The 15,671-nt window shown below is 36.1% G+C and overlaps 2 protein-coding genes across 2 annotated transcripts; one reads left to right on the top strand and one right to left on the bottom strand.

Annotated features, from left to right (window-relative positions):
* Positions 1–1,989: 1,989 nt before the first annotated feature.
* Positions 1,990–5,186, bottom strand: LOC127416938 (60S ribosome subunit biogenesis protein NIP7 homolog). The gene is made up of 5 exons (XM_051656545.1): positions 5,022–5,186; positions 4,245–4,331; positions 4,000–4,138; positions 2,767–2,907; positions 1,990–2,337 (listed from the first exon to the last, which is right to left on the bottom strand). The coding sequence occupies exons 1-5, from the start codon at positions 5,075–5,077 to the stop codon at positions 2,218–2,220; spliced, it is 543 nt and encodes a 180-aa protein (XP_051512505.1). The 5' UTR covers positions 5,078–5,186; the 3' UTR covers positions 1,990–2,217.
* On the top strand, positions 5,127–15,664 carry LOC127416912 (conserved oligomeric Golgi complex subunit 8-like). Its single transcript, XM_051656510.1, is given in 5 exon segments — positions 5,127–5,560; positions 10,624–10,831; positions 10,983–11,801; positions 13,704–13,872; positions 15,044–15,664. Coding segments are annotated over 5 exon segments (1,929 nt in total). The 5' UTR covers positions 5,127–5,231; the 3' UTR covers positions 15,448–15,664.
* Positions 15,665–15,671: the final 7 nt, after the last annotated feature.

The raw sequence follows: 15,671 nt of genomic DNA on the forward strand, positions 1-15,671 counted from the left end.
CACTAAAAGGCCAGACTAGATTGATTATTAAAAGCGTTTTAGCACCACTCCATATGTGTGTGTGTGTGTGTGTGTGTGTGTGTGTTAACACTCATTGATATAATGTTTACAACGCTGGTTGTCATGTATTCATAAGCATTCATTTAAATATCTGACGACTGTCCTCCTTGTATCATCGCCAGTAAAAAAAAAAAAAAAAAGATTTTTAACACTGATAAAAATAAAACAAATTACTAAAGATAAACAAAAATGGCAATTCTGAGCTAGTACTGACAATTAATATTTCCATATCAATTAAAATAGATCAAATAAAATAGCAAAAGGACTTTCTTTGAATTTGCTTTATGTAACTCATACATAAATATCTGTTTAATTCCAGAATTTGATTTACTTAAAAATGGCCAATTTTGCTGGCCAATTTTATTATCCATCATTAAAAATGACATTAAAACCCCTTGCTTTACACACACACACACACACACACACACACACATACACACATATATATATACATAAAAGCAGTATAACTGGCTTTTCATACAAACTATCAAAGCAATGAGGGTTTGTACTGAATGATGGAACTCAGATTGAACTGGAATGTCTTGGTGTAATTTATTATTTTTTTTGTCTATGCGTTATTTTCACATAGGGAATGTGTGCTGTTTGCAGTCCCTGAAGATCATGTTTGGAATTTGATACAAGAAGTCTTGCCTTTTATCAGCACATCACTACGAATGTATATCATGCTTTTTGTACCTTGATTTAACTTAGGTGTAAGAGGGACAATTATTTTCTTTGCTTTAGAATAAGACACCGGTTTTGCAATCTGTACTACTACTACTATTACTACTACTACAACAGTATTTGCCTGACCTCAACTTTGTTTTTAAAATATGCTTAGACTTGTAATTCTAGATATTACTTGATGTTAAAAACCAAGGGAATTTTTTTACTATGTATTACCTTGACAAACTTTAAAATAATAATATTAGCTATTACAACTTTGTGTAGGTTATTCCCTAGGACGTTCAACCAATCCCATGACAGTGTGGTACCTGTAGCTATAATTTAGGCAACAAAAGTTCATCTGGATAATTTGTTTGCACATTTGACTGTTATTCTACAGGTTTCACTCACTAGGATGTGGGTTATTGACCCGAAATTTCTCAAGCTCATTATATCCGTGTCTGAACTTGGATGGAAACAGGGTTTACAGCCAGAAAGCAAAGAATATTTAATTATGTCTGTAATAAATGGTATAAACATATTATTGATACTGTCATCAGGTGTCATAAATGTATGATGTTCTTATGTAAATTTCTTTTGCATAATAAAGTAATTAGATTGAAAAGCTACTGAAGGCTTTTGCATGAATCTCAGCGAATATAAAATAAAATAGTGTTAAGATGGGTTTTCTTCTTGAAATACGTACAGTATGTAACACTTGTCAATTGCATTGTGAGGTCAATGTTTTGGTGGTGTATTATTATCCTTTTTTTACTATAGATCGGCACTTTTGACCAGCTCTGACCAGTATGTGGTGATAAGCACAAAGAATGTGAATCGTGGAAGTGGAAATTTAGAGTAAAAATGACTTAAATATTGATCTGTTTCTCACCCACACCTATCATATAACTTCACAAGACTTGGATTAAACCACTGGAGTCTTATATATTACTTTTACGCTGCATTTATGTACTCTTTGGACCTTCAAAGTTTTGGTCACCACTCACTTGCATTGGACCTACAGAGCTGAAGGATTCTCCGAAACTGACTGAAAATGACCATTTTATAATTCCCCGATATATGACTTTAAGTCTGATTCCTAATTTCAATTATTTCTTTTTTTTATCCTTGCAAACACATTTATATAAAACTAGTTTATGTGTGGACCAGTGGTCTGGTTTTGGCGTGTTCTAGTTTAGTACAACCAAGTTTCAGTATTACTGTTTTTAAAATCAGTACAAAATAATTTATAAATTTACTTCAATTAAAAAAAAAAAACACTTTTTATTGATTTTTTTTCCCATTGTTTCAGAAAAGGTCAATCAAAATTAATGTACGATGAAAGGATAAGTTTGAACATTGGAAACTGTCAAAAAGAGAAATGATAAATTCTGCACCATACACAGTTCATTCCAAACATGTGTGTTCAAGAATGTCCAAAAGTCTGAATGTAATGAATTGTCCATTGTTAATTTTAGTTATCATATCCTCTTATGTCAGCGTGTCTTCACTTCTGATGTACTCTCCAATATCAGCCTGATGGAACACCACAATTGACATGGGATCAACCTTCCGACACTCCTGTGTAGTCTTTGCTGCGACTCCAAAGCCCTGAAATGAGACGACAATTTTAAGTTCACAATACTTGGCATTTAACGTATTACTTGTAGTTGCTTATGACTGTACTTTTTACTCTTTAGTCACACAGTCACAAATCAGTTACAACTAAACAAAGTCAGTCTATAAAATATAACTACTGTAGGTACAAAATCTCTGGTCTGCACTACTCGCTGAATAATTTTCAGAAACATCTTTCTTTTTAAGGATGGTAACCAGGTTCATGTCACTTGATTGCTCCAAAATATCATAATCTTAATTGCAAGATTATGTTCACAATATAGCACCGTAATAGTGATATGCACGGTCCGACAGCTTATGAAGACTAAACAAAAAGATGCCGCCAGTTAAATGTTGTGAAACTTCCATTTCTTTACATGACAACAGTATTTCCACCATGAGCATAATCAAACAATCTCTTACCAGCGGTACATCTGCCATTGAATACACCACCACTCCCTGGTACTGCGCTGTGTTCTCTGTGATCCTGCCCAGTCCTGACTTCATGATGTGATTGCCATACAGGAAAGACTGCTCCGAGCCAGGCTTCACCCAAACCTTAAACTGCAAACACATACATGAGATGCATCAGATTTTGAACAAAATATATATTATATAGATTTGTTGGTCACTACATAATTCCCATACTTCTGTGACTTATTCTGAAAAGTGGTAAAAATAAAATAAAAAATTGGTAATATTAAAGAATGAGTAGGTGTGTCCAAACTTTTGACTGGTAGTAAGTCAGTAATTTTAGATTGCAGATATTCAAGTATATGCCATACAGGTAACATACAGGTATAAACCTTTTAGGGGGATTTTAACTTTTATGATGGCATGATATATATATCTACAGTACTGTGCAAATGTTTTAGGCACATAAGATGTTTCACAAAAGCATTTGTCTTAAGATGGTTATATATATCTTCAGCTTTAGTGTGTCAGTATGAAATATACATTTTAGACTCCCAAACATTTCTTTTGCAAATATAATAGATTATAATAGAAGAACAGGGAGCCCTGCAACAGATGTCATGGCCCCCACAGTACCCCCCACTGAACATCGTGTCAGTCTGAGATTACATAAAGAGACAGAAGCAATTGAGACAGCTGAAATAGACAGAAGAACTGTGGCGAATTCTCCAAAAAGCTTGAAACATCCTATCTGCCAACAACCAAGAAAAACTGTGTCCAGGTGTACCTAGGAGAATCGGGGCTATTTTAATAGCAAAGGTGGTCACACCGAAAATTGATTTACATTTTACATTTATGCATTTGGCAGACGCTTTTATCCAAAGCGACTTACAGTGCACTTATTACAGGGACAATCCCCCTGGAGCAACCTGCAGTTAAGTGCCTTGCTCAAGGACACAATGGTGGTGGCTGTGGGGATCAAACCAGCAACCTTCTGATTACCAGTTATGTGTTTTAGCCCACTACGCCACCACCACTCATTTTAGCCTTTTTTTTTTTTTTTAGCTTTTTTATGTTTACTGGACTTTGTATGATGTTAACTGATTAATGAAAACTATTCATGTCATTATTTTTGAAGACATCCTCACTATGCAACATTTTTCCCAAGTGCCTAAACCTTAAGCACAGTACTATATATATATATTATATATATGAACAGATATATCATCAGAATGACTGTACCTTGGCATATGGTGCGAGGAAGTCGAGAGCTGTTATGTGCAAACGGAATTTCTGTGTCTTTGTAAACTTTCCGAAACATGTGCCAACTGATACCAGTTTATCTCGGGAGATATTTGTAGCCAACTTCAGGATTTTCTCACTAGAATGAAAAATTCAAAAGAATAAAGATTACTATACAATAACATTAGACTTGACATTATATTATAATGACCAATCGTTTCGGGGAGATATGCAAAGAGTCTCACCTCATGTAATAAACTCGATCATTATGAAGTCTGAAACAGTAAATTCCATCAGGTTGGTCCACAAGAAGTTTGATGTTCTCTCCAATGCTGGAAACACAAGTACACAGAAATATTATTATTATTATTAATTTTTTGCATTTTTTAATTAATGCCAAAAACATTTAGCATAAGAAACTGCACCAATCACAAATTATAATAATACTTCACATTTTAAGGATTTTATTTTATTTTTACATTTTATGTTTTGAGCCCAACATCAAATAGATTCCAAAAGGTTAATAAAAACACAATCTCGAAAAAAATGTGTTCAATCGTCTCTTCTGTCACGAAAAATAAATAAAAATAAAAATAAACACTTTTAAACTCTTTCAATGTATTTTTAGTGTATATACTATACTACAAGGATAACATTTGTGTAGTATTTTAAACTTCTTTTTTTTTTATCTTATTTGTTAATATATATTTGTGGGAAAGAGACTAATACAATTCCAGTTAACTTTAAAAATGGTCATTACTATAAAGAGAGATGCTGGAATAAAGCTTCTATTGAGATGATTGCGAACAAAGTGTTAATTACATTTGTCATCAGTAATAAGAAATCCTTGTAATGAAACAGTATTGTTCAGCGACCCTTTTGGATTGCACTGGGAATGGCATTCGCTACAAGTACAAATGTTATTTGAAAAGCATGTCTACATTTTCGCATGGTTGTTGCTTCAGTGGACAGCAAGCAAGCTGGTTAGAATAATTAAAATCATATTTAAAGATGTCACTTACTATTTAGAGAGTTTTTCGAACATAGTTTTCGTCTCTTCATTCGTTAATGGACGCATGATGAACGCAATAATTCTAAAGTATCGAAATAACACGGCAGTGTTCGCACTGTACGCACCACGTGGGAATGCGCGTTGAGTTTCGTCGCACGTCTATGACGTCATGACTTTTTAATAAAGTTTATCGTTCAGTTTCGAATCAACACTGCCGATCATGGCGACCGTAGACGTGGAAGATGAAAGTATATTGGCGTCGATCTTCAAAGACAGCTTTCCAGAGAACTGGAGAGAGAATCCGGACATCGCGGCGTATTTATCGGAGTTGAGCTCGTATGGTGTGGATAAATTAAACCGTGAGCCGGAGCGTCTGTCGGAGGAGAGAGCTCAGATCCTGCAGCAGACCCGAGAACTGGCCTTCAGTAACTATAAAACCTTCATCAGGACAGCTGACTGCACACAACACATCTACACTGACTTCAGCAGAGTGGAGAACAGTGTGTCTAAACTACTCAACAAACTACCCAGCTTTGGAGAGAAATGCAGGTTAGCACTTTAATGCCACTGTTCATCTTCATTTTGACGTCGAAGCAGGATATGGATGGATGGATGGACAGACAGATAAAGTGCTGTGAAAAAGTATTTGCCCCCTCCTGATTTCTTCCATTTTTGTGTATACATACTAAATTGCTTTAGATCTTCAAACGAGATATAACATAAAACAAAGGCAACCTGAGTAAACACAAAATACAGTTTTCATATATATATATATATATATATATATACACACTGGCGGCCAATAGTTTGGAATAATGTACAGATTTTGTTCTTATGGAAAGAAATTGGTACTTTTATTCAGCAAAGTGGCATCCAACTGTTCACAATGTATAGTCAGGACATTAATAACATGATAAATTACTATTACAATTTGAAAAGCATGTTCAGAACTTCAAAAAATCCTCCACGTGCAGCAATGACAGCTTTGCAGATCCTTGTTATTCTAGCTGTCAGTTTGTTCAGATACTCAGATGACATTTCACTCCACACTTCCTGTAGCACTTGCCATAGATGTGGCTGTCTTGTCGGGCACTTCTCACGCACCTTACAGTCTAGCTGATCCCACAAAAGCTCAATGTGTTAAGATCCATAACACTCTTTTCCAATTATCTGTTGTCCAATGTCTGTGTTTCTTTGCCCACTCTAACCTTTTCTTTTTGTTTTTCAAAAGTGGCTTTTTCTTTGCAATTCTTCCCATAAGGCCTGCACCCCTGAGTCTTCTCTTTACTGTTGTACATGAAACTGGTGTTGAGCGGGTAGAATTCAATGAAGCTGTCAGCTGAGGACATGTGAGGCGTCTATTTCTCAAACTAGAGACTCTGATGTACTTATCCTCTTGTTTAGTTGTACATCTGGTCTTCCACATCTCTTTCTGTCCTTGTTAGAGACAGTTGTCCTTTGACTTTGAAGACTGTAGTGTACATATTTGGATGAAATCTTCAGTTTTTTGGGCAATTTCAAGCATTGTATAGCCTTCATTCCTCAAAACAATGATTGACTGATGAGTTTCTAGAGAAATCTGTTTCTTTTTAGCCATTTTTGACCTAATATTGACCTTAAGACATGCCAGTCTATTGCATACTGTGGCAACTCAAAAACAAACACAAAGACAACGTTAAGCTTTGACTATCAACTGACAGCCTGAATGTCAATACAGCACAATACAACCTACTGTATATTTTATATATACTATTTTTATTGCATAATGTGTATTTTATATTGTGTGTATTATATAATGTACATTGTATATTATTATTTGTATATTGTGTTGTGTGTAATTATGTGCATATTAGATATGTAAATTGTGTTGTGTATATCTGATGTTTATTGTAGGTTGGTATATGTCTCATCACTGTCATGACTGCTATGTTGCTCGGAACAGCACCCAAGACTTTCACCCACTGTTGCACTTATGTATATGGTTGAGTGACAATAAAGTGATGTGATGTGTGTGAATTAACGAACCAAATGTCTTTCAGCTGTGTTTGATATAATGGCAAGAGATTTTCTAGTACCAAATGATCAATTTATCATGATTACTCAAGGAGAAGGTGTTGGAGTGATGGCTGCTGTCTAGATTTGATCAAAAATGACTTTTTTCAAATAGTGATGGTGCTGTTTTTTACATCAGTAATGTCCTGACTATACTTTGTTATCAGCTGAATGACACTTTGGTGAATTAAAGTACCAATTTCTTTCCGAAACAGCAAAATCTGTACATTATTCCAAACTTTTGGCCGCCAGTGTATATTTTTTTATTGAAGCAAAAACGTTATCCAACACCTGTATCACCCATCTGAAAAACGAACTGCCCCCTTAAACTTAACAGCTGGTTGTGCCACCTTTAGCAGCAACAACTGCAACCAAACGCTTCTGATAGCTGGAGATCAGTCTCTCACAATGCTGAGGTGGAATTTTGGTCCACTCTTCTTTGCAGAACTGCTTTAGTTCAGCCACACTGGAGGGATTTTGAGCATGAACTGCCCGTTTAAGGTCCTGCCACATCATCTCAATCGGGTTCTAGTCAGGACTTTGACTAGCCCATTCCAAAACTTTAATTTTGCTTCATTTGAGCCATTCAGAGGTGGATTTACTCCTGTGCTTTGGATCATTGTCTTGCTGCAAAATCCAGTTGTGCTTGAGCTACAACTCATGGACTGGTGACCGGACGTTCTCCTTTTAGGATTTTCTGGTAGAGAGCAGAATTCATGTTTCCCTCAATTATTGCACGTCACCCTGGAACTGAAGCAGCAAAGCATCCCCATACCATCATACTACCACCAACATGCTTGGCCGTAGGTATGATGTTCTTTTTGTGGAATTCTGTGTTTGATTTAACGGGACCCCTGTCTTCCAAACAGTTCCACTTTCGACTCATCAGTCCACAGAACATTCTCACAAAAGGTTTGAGGATCATCAAGGTGTGTTTTGGCAAAATTCAGACAAGACTTTATGTTCTTCTGGGTTAGCAGTGGTTTTCGCCTCACCACTCTTCCATGGATGGCATTTTTGGCCAGTGTCTTTCTGATAGTGGAGTCATGAACAGTGACCTTTATTGATGCGAGAGAGGCCTGCAGTTTCTGCTTTTATGTGACTTCCTGGATGAGTTGTCGCTGTGCTCTTGGAGGAATTTTGGAAGGTCGGCCACTTCTGGAAGGGTTCACTACTGTGCCAAGTTTTCTCCATTTGGAGATAATGGCTCTCACTGTGGTTATTTGGAGTCCAAGAGCCTCTGAAATAGCTTTGTAACCTTTCCCAAACTGATGTATTTCAATCACCTTTTTCCTCATTATTTCTGGAATTTCTTTCAACCTTGGCATAGTGGGCTACTGGGTGAGACCTTTTAGCCAACTTTATGCTGCTGAAAAAGTTCTATTTAGGTGATGATTTGATTGAACAGGGATGTCAGTAATCAGGCCTGGGTGTGTCTAGTCCAGCTGAACCCCATTATGAATGCAGTTTCATAGATTTGGGGATTTAGTAACTAAGGGGGCACATACCTTTTCACACAGGCCCAGTTGGTATTGGATAACTTTTTTGCTTCAATAAAAAACATTATTATTTAAAAACTTTATTTTGTGTTTCCTCAGATTGCCTTTGTTTTATGTTAGATTTTGTTTGCATTTTTGAAACAATTTAGTATGAGATATATACAAAAACAGAAGAAATCAGGATGAGGGCAAATACTCAGATAGATAGATAAGACAGACAGGCAAATGAATTGGCAGACAGACAGACAATTTATAGATAGACACTTTTTAATTACTTTAAAAGGCATTACCTACAATATTGATTACAAATAATGCTTAACAGATCTGCAGTTCATGTACATTCAGAACTGTTATAAAACTTTGAGTAAAATTCTGTCATTTATATTTATATTTGAATGTACTTTCAAATACTGATCTTTTAATCATTATATAATGTTTGTTAACCCTCCTGTGGTGTTCAAAAATGGCACCTTCCTTTGGTATTCGCAGTCATTTTTGACCGGAAGGTTTAGATGTATAACCCTTATTTTTTGATGATGATGGTGATACCAATTTTTTTCTTCCCTGAAGGAAGAACAATAAAATTATGCATTTCTTTTGGGATTTTATGCTATTTCGATCTTATTTACATGTACATTTCTAAATGTTTCCATTAATTTGCATATACAAATAAGCACATTTTTGGTAAAAACAAATTCAGAACCTACACTTCTGTAAGTTGATACATGAAGACAATATGAGAATGTGACATAAATTGGTGGCAGATTGCTGCCATCTGGTCATGCCAGTAACAGCCAGCAGATGGCTGTAGCCACCTACTGTGTAGTCTGATGGCTTGTTGTAACCTAATTTTATATTTCATCACAATATATACAGTTGTATATATATTTAGACATTATCAAACTATTATTCTTCAAAGTTTAGCATTTTAGCAGTTTTTGCAGTTTATGTCATTAGACTTGTCATCAAACCTGACCACTAAACTGCCAATGTCCAATATTTCAAACATAATAATGTAATAACTCAAATTAAATGCATAATAATGTCAAGAAAATGAACATCAAGAAACAGAAATGAACTGCAAAATTCTGAAAATTCAATTAGGGTATAAAACAGAAGAATCAGAGTAAACATTTTCAAAACAGTGTTGAAATGTTGAAAAAGCAATTTCAAACTTTTTATAGGAAAAGTTTATTTTGCAAACGTGTGTATGTGTGTGTGTCAGATTACTGTCATCAGCTGAAAAACAACAGATGACTTATACTGCCTAACAATGACCAAAATATGGCTGTAGAGCGCCACTTATTGATGCCCTGGTTCTCTCTCTCTCTCTCTCTCTCTCTCTCTCTCTGTGTGTGTGTGTGTGTGTTCTGCATTGTGAGTGTGTTATCGTCTAAACCCTTCATTTCTGAGTGTGTGTTTAGCATTGTGGCTGATTTATTTGTTTTATTTGACAAATGTAAAAAAAAAAAAAAAATGAAATAAAACAAAAAAACTTTGTGTGGAACTCTCACCAGTTCATTCTTGTGTGTGTGAGTGGGTGTGAATGTTTTGCACTGAGGTTGTTTTAGAGTCTCACCCTGTAATTTCTGTCTATTTTTTTTTCTGCAATGTGGCTGATTTATTGATTGTATTTGACAGATTAAAAAAAAAATTGCTCAGTTTTTTATCTTTCCCATTCATTTTCAGTGGTCGGTCAATTTTGACCGCGAATACCAAAGGTGTCGCTTTTTTTTTTTTTACGTCCACTTCGACTTATCGAATCAAGCCCAATTTTATTTATTTTTTGTATGTTCAGATGGCAAATGGAGGAAAAGTCACCAAGTCTTGAACTGCGCAGATAAAGGAAACCATTTTTATTTCATTTAAAAAATTTATTTTGATCAAAAATTAGCAAATACTATAGGAGGATTTTAATAGTTTGATTCTTTATTAATCCCAAGATGGCAATTGAAGTGTGACACTAACCAGACACAGTACGGTGCAGCATTACTTTACCATTAAATATGATCAGAATTGCTTTGTGTGATTGGTTTGTATATTCTTTTTCTGTACTTTTAGAGGTTTTATAAAGGAAGCCGAGGAGATCAGTGTGAGTAGGCGAATGAACAGCCTGACACTGAATCGACACACAGAAATCCTGGAGATTCTGGAGATTCCTCAACTGATGGACACATGTGTCCGTAACGGTTACTATGAGGAGGCGCTGGAGCTGGCAGCTTACGTCAAGAGACTGGAGAAAAAACATTCATCACTTCCTGTAATACAGGTACAATAAATGACAATATATTAAGTGTTTACACTCTTCAGGAAGTTAACATATGATTATAGTTGTCTCTGCACATAAAACTGTGATTTAAACATTGAAAAATTTCACACATTGGCTTTAATCACTTTCGTGTTGTTTGTTTTACATTTAGGGAATTGTGTACGAAGTCCGACTGTCTGCGCAGCTTATGCTAAACCAACTCCTTCAACAACTGCGCAGCAATTCACAGCTCCCAGCCTGTCTGCGTGTGATTGGCTACCTGCGCAGAATGGACATTTTCACTGAAGCCGAGCTACGCGTCAAGTTCCTGCAAGCCCGTGGAAGCTGGCTGCGTTCTATACTCGCTGCGATCCCCGGTGACGACCCTTACTTCCACATCACCAAGACTATCGAAACCTGTCGCGTACATCTCTTTGACATCATCACCCAATATCGTGCGATCTTCTCCGATGAGGATCCGTTGCTGCAACCCGGTGGTCAGATGTTGAATGAGAGCGCCATCTTTCACGGCTGGGTCGTGCAACAGGCCGCGCAGTTTATGGAGACCCTGGATCGTGACCTTCAGCGTGGGGTGGGATGTCGCTTGGACTCTCTGCTTGGCCAGTGCATGTATTTCGGCCTTTCTTTTAGCCGGGTCGGGGCGGATTTCCGTGGCCAGCTCGCCCCCATATTTCAGCAGGTCGCCATGGATACGTTCCGCAAGGCTATCCAAGAAGCTGGGGAGAAGTTCCAAGAGGATATGAACTTGTATACCCTGATTTCTTTCCCATCGATACTTGGAAGCACCATTCCACCAGTGGCTCCGAGCACCCAACCAGGAACACTGCAGCCCCCCATGGCCCTGCTGGACTTCCCACCTCTGGCATGCTTCCTAAATAATGTCCTAACGGCCTTCAATGACTTAAGACTGTGCTGCCCCATTGGACTCGCACAGGAAGTTGGCAAATGTGTTGAGGAAGCCCTTATTAAGGTACAGTATCTGGAAAGGGAATGTAGAATATGAAGGATTTATATTAGTTAAAGGAATATTCCGGGCTCAGTACAAGTTAAGCTCAATCGACAGCATTTGTGGCCTAATATTGACTACCACAGAAAATCATTTCAACAAAAAACAGCAAAAGTCATGGTTACAGTAAGTCACTTACAGTGGAGGTGAATGGGTCCAGTCCATAAACATTAAAATACACACTAGTTTCGAAAGTACAGCCACTAGACATAAACAATACATATGTTAACATGATTTTAGTGTGATAAAATCACTTGCAGGGTTTTCCGCCATTATGTCGTCATGACACCAAGTTGTCATACTGGAAATAACTTTACATAGAAAAGGTTAGTAAATGATTTTATCACACTAAAATCATGTTCACACGTATAATGTTTATGTCTTGTGGCTATACTTTTGAAACTAGTGTGTATTTTAATGTTTATGTTAATGTTTACTTCCATTGTAAACTGAAACGAAAAACTGTATTTTTTCAGTCTGGTTCAGAAGTTCCTCAGCATTCCTTCCAAATGGTAACTGGTTAGAACAAAATAAAAGAACGGTTAATAACGTTTTTTTTTTAAATGACAGTAAAGGGGTGGATGAAATGCCAGTTGCAGTGTTGCCAGAACTCACTCGAGAACCAAGCAACCTAGTCTGGAAAAACAAGCCCAAAAATAAGTCAAAATAAGCAATTGATTTTTTTCCTGTGTGGTGGATTTTTCAGCATAGAAATCATAAGCATACAGTTAATTAACAGTTAAGTATCATTTTATTTACAGATCTGCTTCTCAGTCAAAACCCGGCAGCATCAAATCTGTATTAATGCATCATATCTAGCAATAATTCAGTGCAGATTTGGAAACAACTGAGAAATTAACTTTTTACCTCTAATAAAGATTTCCTTGAATCTGGATTAACCGTGCATGTATACTGTATGTAGTAATTATACATGGTTGTTAAAAAAGTCTTCATTCACAGAATGCAACATCCTCAACGGACAATTAGGCAAAGAAATGGGTGATGCAGCAGTTTCCCTCAGGATCAAAGCACGTTTCATTTTTTTGGGCAGCATGAAGTGGTGTAGTTCCAAAAATGTACTGTGATAAACCCTTTGGTTTTTGGTTTCATAATAAAATGATCAGAACTAAATTAACCGGTTATAACCAGTAACCAGCATTTAAAAACAACAATACAATGGCCCCAAAAAGTATTTGGACACTCAATAATGTATGAGTTTTCATTGCACTAGATAATGAAATATCAAATCAAGTGGCATTTATTTTAACGAAAGATAGCCAAACATTTCTCACAAAAAAATATTCGTAAAAAAAATTACATTGAGGTTACAGTGAGGCACTTACAATGGAAGTGAATGGGGCCAATTTTTGGAGGGTTTAAAGGCAGAAATCTGAAGCTTATAATTTAATAAAATCACTTACATTAATTCTTCTGTTAAAACTCATTTATTATTTGAGCTGTAAAGTTGTTAAAATGGTCATTTTTACAGTCATTTTAGGGTTTGTTGACATCGTCATGGCAACGAAGTTGTAAAATTGGCTATAACTTTACACAGAAAAAGTTAGTAAGTGATTTTATCACTTAAATCATGTTTACACAGATTGTTGTCTTGTGGCTATGCTTTTGAAACAGTGAGTATTTTAACGTTCCAATATTGGCCTCACTGGAATCTCAATTTTTGCTTTTTTTCAAGAAAAGGAGGGGCAAGTCAAAATAAATTTTTGTGGTAATCAACATTATGCCACAAATACTGTCCATTGAGCTTAACTTGTATTGAGCCCGGAATATTCCTTTAAGTGTGGCTTAGGGTACTTTTTGGGGCCACGGTATACTCATATGTCAGTAATTTTATTCTGTTCTTATCAGGTGACCAAGCTGATCCTGGTTTTCCACCGAGCTGAAGAATCTGCCTTCAGCAGCTGAGAAAGGGAGTTATTTATTAAATTCTGTTTGACGTTTGCTGAGGACATGGTGCCTTTCCTGAACCAATGTTTACAAGTTTTGTTTCCTCCAGCCCAGCTTGCTCATATACTAGGTAAATATCCACAACACTGATACATTTATCCCACATTTTAAAAAGTATCATATATATAATAGGTGTTTCTTAAACTGCAGGCAATTTCATGTCCCAGGTGTTGATTTTTATTAAAATGTACAGATTTCAACTTTTTTATTTTGTATATATTAAGGTCGTATTAAAACCGACTTACTCACTTTTTACTGGGTCTTCGTCATTTATTTTTGTTACTTTCGAATGCTATTTATGTCCAGATTTGCTATGATGTCCAGCCTTTTTCCAGACCCAGACTTTCAATATTAAACAATGAAAATACATTAAAAAATTATAAATTATTACAGGGTTAAAATGATGATAATATAAACAAAGAGTGAAATATACAATACACATTTTTTAATATTTAACGTGTGAAATTATTTCTATACATTTTTCAAAAATTCCGACTGTCCCACAACTGTGGCGTCATTTCCACCACACCAAAAATGCTGCTCCAAATAAAGTGTTCTACCAAAAGTTAGTGTACTTGTTAACCAAGTCGACAAAAGTGTCAGTGAAGAGCATGCTTGAGACGAGATATGTGACAAGTGATGTTTAAAGAAAACAAGTACAAATCAAGGTAAATATCACTTGTGAGCAGAATATTTTTATTGGGCGTCATTTCCATATAAAATTAAATTTTGCCAAATTATGCAAAAAGTGTAAAAATATTACTTAATTATGTTAGCTATGAAATTAGCCTTAGCAAGAAAAAGGAGTTTGTTTCTTGGGAACCATTTCATTTTAAGCTATCAGGTATTTTAATGGTTAAAAGTAAAAAAATGAAAATGCACTTTGTTTACTTTATTAATACACGTTCCAGGATTTACGGTGAATGATCCATCAGTGCACATCATTCCAAAGAAAAGAAATGTTTGTCTTTGTATTTGCTCCACCTCTGAAACGACTTTCCTTTTCAGCTCATAGCACCAAGCCCTCTTATTTTTCATCCCTGTCATAAAGACCACTATTCACAATCCAATCAATTCCTGATAGATAAGATCAAGTCCCACCCTACATGTTTTTCTTCATGAAAATACTGTTTCACTCGGAAATGCGTCACATTATGGAAGTAATAGTGGTTGCGAACTGTTTCATGTTGACTTGCAAAGACAATTTTTTAAAACATATTTATCTTCTATTTGTATTGCAGGTGTCCCTCCAAACCAGGTTTATAAGTTCGGCAGTCTTGGTTGCATCAATGTGAACATGGTTCTGGAGCCACTAGAGTTTGTTCTGCCCAAGAAAGAGCCTATGACACCAGTTCTGGACCTCTGCACTGATCTGAGCAGTCTGCTGTCAGCTCAATCAGATACCTCGCCTACAATTGAACCCAATCCTGCTGAAGAAAATCTTCCAGAAGAATCTATACCATCTAAACAAGACACGTTTACAGAAGAGCCCGAGTTAACTTTCGATGCTCCTCCAAAAGAGGACATTTCAGTAGAAGTGCTCGCTACAGGGCAAAATGACCCAGTACCAGGGTCTGAAATGACTTTTGTTGTTGAGGATTTGTCCGCAACACCTATTAACATTGAAGAGACATTTACAGAATAAGCCACAGCAGCAATATTTAATCGCTGTCAGTGCAGTGTCTTGTGTTTCAGTCTGAACAATGTTTCTAGGAGTCCTAAAACACAGAGAAACGTTGTGTTTTGATATAACTGAACCATGTAAACAAACTTAATCCAGTCTTTATTAGCAGTTTTATTTGGTGAAGGTAAAAATGTAATAATATATGAATATGATGTAATTAAACATGGTTAATATTTAATTGTGGA

Source organism: Myxocyprinus asiaticus, chromosome 26 (assembly GCF_019703515.2).
Source record: "Myxocyprinus asiaticus isolate MX2 ecotype Aquarium Trade chromosome 26, UBuf_Myxa_2, whole genome shotgun sequence".
Classification (NCBI taxonomy): Eukaryota; Metazoa; Chordata; class Actinopteri; order Cypriniformes; family Catostomidae; genus Myxocyprinus; species Myxocyprinus asiaticus.

Bases quoted from the DNA above. Each gene is read 5' to 3' on its own strand.
- LOC127416938 (XM_051656545.1), bottom strand. From the start codon at position 5,077: ATGCGTCCATTAACGAATGAAGAGACGAAAACTATGTTCGAAAAACTC. The intron at 4,139-4,244 runs GTGAGACTCTTT...TTTTCATTCTAG, and splicing joins GATCGAGTTTATTACATGAG to TGAGAAAATCCTGAAGTTGG. The intron at 2,908-3,999 runs GTACAGTCATTC...ATGTGTTTGCAG, and splicing joins TCCTCGCACCATATGCCAAG to TTTAAGGTTTGGGTGAAGCC.